This window comes from Rhinopithecus roxellana, unplaced genomic scaffold (assembly GCF_007565055.1).
Source record: "Rhinopithecus roxellana isolate Shanxi Qingling unplaced genomic scaffold, ASM756505v1 contig272, whole genome shotgun sequence".
NCBI lineage: Eukaryota > Metazoa > Chordata > Mammalia > Primates > Cercopithecidae > Rhinopithecus > Rhinopithecus roxellana.
The window spans coordinates 158793-164619 of NW_022142205.1; the positions used below are offsets into that span (position 1 = coordinate 158793).

General features: G+C 40.1%; 1 protein-coding gene across 1 annotated transcript; it reads right to left on the reverse strand.

The window, feature by feature from the left end:
- Positions 1 to 706: 706 nt before the first annotated feature.
- Positions 707 to 1440, reverse strand: LOC104653910 (U1 small nuclear ribonucleoprotein C). The gene has a single exon (XM_010352960.2). The coding sequence runs from the start codon at positions 1409 to 1411 to the stop codon at positions 932 to 934; it is 480 nt and encodes a 159-aa protein (XP_010351262.2). The 5' UTR covers positions 1412 to 1440; the 3' UTR covers positions 707 to 931.
- Between the last annotated feature and the right edge of the window lie 4387 nt (positions 1441 to 5827).

Genomic DNA, 5827 nt, shown 5'->3' on the forward strand with positions numbered 1-5827 from the left:
AATCCCAGCAGGTTGGGAGGCCAAGGCAGGTGGATCATGAGGTCAGGAGATTGAGACCATACTTGCTAACACAGTGAAACCCTGTCTTTACTAAAAAAAAAAAAAAAAAAAAAAAAAAAAAAAAATTAGCCGGGCGTGGTGGCGGGCACCTGTAGTCCCAGCTACTTGGGAGGTTGAGGCAGGAAAATGGTGTGAACCTGGGAGGCAGAGCTTGCAGCAAGCCGAGATCTCACCACTGCACTCCAGCCTGGGAGACAGAGCGAGACTCCATCTCAAAAAAAATATAAATAAATAGATAAATAAAAACCTTAGACTTAAATGGATCTACAGAAAACCTCGCTAACATTTTAAAACATGACAGCTGTAGTGAAAACATCAGAACACATTGGGTCAAATTAGATTAAGTTGCATTATGTGACTCTTGTCAATAAAATGCGTTCCAAAATCTATGCTATCTAGTAAAAATAAGATCAAGGAATTCCAATGTTGTAGTGACGACAAAGTTCTCAAATAAAAGCCTTCATGTATCTTTGAAAAGAGATTTTAAAAAGCAAATTGCCCATTTTTAGTGGGGAGTTGATTTTTAATGAGGAAACGTCTCCCAAATACTAAAGGAAGGCCAAGAAGGAAGCAGAAATGCTGTTCAACTTTACAAGGGGAAAAATGTAAGCCATTTCTTTGCTCTCTCCTGATATATATATATGTATTTTTTTTTTTAAGAGTTGACAATTTTATTTTCACATTTCCCAATATAAATGAAAACTGCATCTTTTTTGTCCTACTTCTCCCCTCCAAAACTATTCTCTGATAGGACAGGGGAGCAAGTCTTCCCTATGCTGTTTAGAAAACTCAGTATTACAGCAGCATGATCTCCTGGTGAAGCATAGAACAGGTAATATAAAACTGATACAATGAGGCCTCCCCTCTATCCTTATCTGTCTGGTCGAGTCATTCCGGGCCGAGTGGGCACCATCATGGGACGGGCAGGAGGTCTCATCATTGGGGGCCCAGGCATCATTTGCATGTGGCCTCCCATGGGCGGCCTCATTCCAGGAGCAGGTCCCACTGGCATCATCCCAGGAGGAGGAGGGCCCATCATTGGCATCATGGGAGGGCCCCCCATATGGGGTGCTGGCATCATACCAGGGCAAGGAGGACCCGGAAGGCTGGGGGGAGGTGGTATCATCGCCCCTGCAGGAGGAGGAGCAGAGAATGGAGTAGGAGGTATCTTTCCTTGTTGAAATGCAGCCGTTGTTTTGTCAATCAGGCTCTGAGCCTGCTCTTCCATCCATTTCTGATAATAGTCTTTCACATTCTCTTTGTGTTTCCTTCCACTGCAGTGTGTCTTTCTCACAGATGGAGAGTCATGGGTGAGGTATGTATCGCAGTAGTCACAATAAAACTTGGGCATGTTGCTCTGCAGGACGTTGGCCACTCCGTTACGTCATATATATGTATTTTTAAATAACATTTTTTCAACTAGCTTATTTTTTGGCACATAAAGAAGACTCTCAGTTTCTTTTCATTCTGTTCGTTAGTTGACAGGACCTCCAGGTAAAAGAAATGTTTTTAATAAAATATATTCCCTCACAGTGGAGGAGAAGGTAGCTAAGCAAGAATAAAGGTGTTATCGCTGGCTCCTCTGGGACATATATGATGTTCACTTTAATCCATTTGATCATCCCTGAATTGCTGATTGCTGCTGTTTTCTCTCCAAGGCACAAAAGGGAAGCTAAGTATATTTATATATGTACATATGCAGGATATACAGGCTGCAGTAGCCATGCTCATTGGCTTTCTTTTTTACCTCTCTCTGTTTCTGCCTTTCTTCTCACTGTGAGCTGAAAAATGGAAGCAATTTGCTGGAGCCATTCCTAAAGCTCTCCCACCCGGCACCTTGACTTTTATAATTGCTATGATATTTCACCCGAGCCAGCCGAAATGAGCGGAAACGGTGAGTGGGCTAGAGTGAGGGTGCTCATATGCTGATGTGTCATGGCAGCATCCCATAAATATTTGTGTCCCATTTCTCCTCGGACACGGAGGAACCGCTCCAGCCGCCAGGCAGGGATGTGTAGGAGAGGTCACATGGTCTCCCATTTCTTCTGAGACCTGAGACTTTAATGGGCATTGTTTAAATTACCCTTGAGACAAAGCTAGCATCTTCAGCAACAACCCTTCATCCCGTCTCCTACTCTGCAGAAATTCACGCTCTGTGTAACCGTATCTTGGCCCTTGTTTTAAAAATTAAGCATCCAAATGAACAATGAACCATCGATTTTAGGATAACAAGTTCTATCCCTATTTGTTTTTTGTTTTTGTTTTTAGAGGGAGTCTCGCTGCGATGCCCAGGCTGAAATGCAATGATGTATTCTCGGCTCACTGTGATGTCGGCCTCCTGGGTTCAAGGGATTCTCCTTCCCCAGCCTCCCAAGTAGCTGGGGCTATAGATGCCTGCCACCACGCCCAGCTAATTTTTGTATTTTTAGTAGAGACGGGATTTCACCATATTGGCCAGGCTGGTCTTGAAACCCTGACCTCAGGTGATCCACCTGCCTCAGCCTCCCAAAGTGCTGGGATTTTTTAATGTTCTGGTTAAAGCCCCATCTTTCTTTGCACATTATCTGAATTGGTGGTTAGATCCAAATTTCACAGTGCTTCTCACTCGCGTCCAGGCTCGTGGCCACTCAACAGCCCTCCCTGACATGCCTTCCCCCAAGACAGATTTATTTTCTTCTAACTTCCAGAAGGATGGTTCCCTTCACTGTTTAATTAATACATTGACAACTTCCTCCAATTGCATTTTATCTCATAGATCAATCACTGCCCCATTGTCACTCTGTTATATGTAAATATATTTAATCAAAAAGATTGAATTACTTCTCCATCATTTATAGTGTTGTTCACACGAAAGCTGGAATCAAAGGCATCAGAGCGATGAAAAGTGCTTGTATCAGCCTCCAACCTAAGTCATTCCCCAAATCGCCCTTTCTAGCTCCTGGCATCTTGCTATATTTCCTATCTCTAGGACTCAGGAAAGTTCTGGATGCATTTGTCCACTATTTTCATGTCTCATGTGCTTTGGTTGGATAATGATGAACTGACAATAATTATAACAACTTTGAGGTCCTATGTTCACCTTCACTTTCAAGTCATTTGCCCTAATTTGATGTCAGTCCCATTCATTTGTTCCATTATTGACAGGCATTTCGCTGGGCACAGAGGATAAAGCCGAAATGAGAAAGATGAGCCTCTTGCTTTCAGGGAGCTAAGAGTCCGAAAGAGGAAACAGCCACATAAACAAGTAAATACAACCCCTCCCTTGCTGGCTTGTTGGATAACAAGCGGCTCAGTTACCGCTAGGTTAGGTTTGAGAGCATGGTCAAGTCTTCCCAGCATTTGCATTTTCTCGAGTTCCTTTCAGGCTCTCTGATCTGCAGACTGGATGTTCAGGGTGCACGTGTTAGTGGAAGCCCTGACTAAACTGACCTTAACAAAATGAGGACATTTACTTCTGCCTCCAAATGTGTGGGGGTCTCCACCTGAGGGTGTATGGTCATCATTGCAACAAACATAAAAGCAAAAGGCACAGCTGACACAGGCAAGTGCCCTGTAGGAGAACCTATGCATTACTCCAAACTCTGCTCAGATGTGTAACAAACTTACACTATCAAACTCTGCTCCAAACCCCACTCAGATATGTAACAAACTTACATTTTAACAAGAGATTTAAGAGAAGTTATATTTGATCTTCACAACATTGAAATGTCAGTTCTTTGACATTTTATATTCTGATTGGAACAGAAAGGATATCATTTAAAAATATTGTTTCTTCTACAATTTGTATATTATTATAGACAGGACAAGCTTCATATACTTAAAGATATTTATAATGCATAGCGTGTAGTATTTCATGTACTAAGGTTCACTCTTTACAATGTCTTATGCTATGTTTTATTCACGTCAGGTGTTTACAATCATATTTTCTATTTGTTTTTAATTTTTGTTCTACAGATGATGTTTTGCTTTAGCATGAGCTTCTAAGACCTGCCCTCACATTCCTCCATTTCCAGTTAATAAAGCAGTGAGCATTTCCAAAACAAAGCAAAGAGACCACGTGACTTACGTAACGTAGTGGGACACATTTATTATGTAGATTATATTGAGGGATTTCAGTATGTAATAGAAAGTGCGTAGACTTGGAAATAAAAAAAAATTTGATTTCAGGCTTATCTTGTTCATTTCCTGGCTGTGTGGTCTGAGGTGTTTACTAACCCCTCTGATTTTCAGTTTCTTCATTTCTAAGGAAGAATGGCAATGGCTACTTTTTAGATTTATTATGAGGATTAAATGACATATTATATATAAAACGCATGGAGTGCAGTAGAAACATAGTGAATGGCACATATCTCTCGAAGAGAGGAAACTCAGACAGCATATTAAATCCAGTATAGAGACATGACAAATACCATTTTCAAAGCTTTTGTCAGGAATAGCTTAAAAAGTTAGATCTTTCTAGGACTATATCCTAAAAGAGTACTAAAAACACATTGGTTAATTTGCAGGCATTGCTTCTAATCTAGCAAATTCCCAACTTGATTATTTTTAACTGGAGGCATTAAAAGCAATTTATTTTTCAGCAAAAGGTCTATTTACTGAAAGAGGAGAAGAATAAAAAGGAGGAAAATGAAAGAATAATAACAATGATACTCTCAATGAGATAAATCACATAAAAATATGAAGGTATCTATATTGGCTGATGCATTGAGAGAGACAGAAATGGCAAGTGAAAATCTTTTAATGAAGAGGCTCTTTAGCAAGTGTATTTTTATAGCTTTATTTTTATCACAAGATTTTCCTTCCAGCAACATCTATATGAAGAGAATTGCCACCAATTTCTTTAATTTGATTCAATTTTAGGATAAAAAAATCTACAAATAAAATATTCTGAGAGTGAGAGGTGACTCATTCAGAGAAGAAATATTAATGACATTATTTTGATACTGAGCAGTGTTTCTCAGGATAGTGCTTTATTACTATTTTTAAGGTATTTTTTCTTCCAAAATGGAAATATCTTAAAGAATTTTGTTGATTTTGTAAGTAATATATTCTCATTTAAAAAACTATAAACAAGAGCTGAGGCCAAGTGTAATGGCTCACGCCTGTAATTCCAGCACTTTGGGAGGCTGAAGTGTGTGGATCCCATGAGCTCAGGAGTTTGAGACCAGCCTGGGCAACATGGTGAAACCCCATCTCTGGAAAAAAAAAATTAGCCTGGTGTGGTGTTACATGCCTGTAGTTTCAGCTACCTGGGAGGCTGAAGTGGGATGATTATTCGAGCCCAGGAGGTCTGAGACTGCAGTGAGCCAAGATCGTCCCACTGTGCTCCAGTCTGGATGACAGAGCAAGACCCTATCTCAAAAAAAAAAAAAAAAAGAAAAGAAAAGAAAAAGAAAAATAAATAAGTAAATGCTGAGTGTGGTGGCATGCATCTCTAGTCTCAGCTACTGAGGAGGCCAAGATGTGAGGCTCACCATGAGACCAGTAGTTCAAGTTCAGCCTGGGCAACATAGTCAGACTCTGCCTCTAAAAAAAAAAAAGAAAAGAAAACTATATAAACAATACAGAAGCCTATCAAATAGAAAATGTAAGACATGGCTAACAACTCGAGTTATATCTTTTTCTTCTTTTTTCACATGTAACTTTATTGTTGTAACAAAATCACATATATGTTGCTATAGAACCAGGCATTTTCCCCTGATACATTGCAGCAGCTTTCTGTATCCATCCACACAGATATATCTCATTGTTTCTACTGGGTTCATAG

What these genes read in the sequence shown, in the direction of transcription:
- LOC104653910 (XM_010352960.2), bottom strand. Translation starts at nt 1,411, where the DNA reads ATGCCCAAGTTTTATTGTGACTACTGCGATACATACCTCACCCATGAC.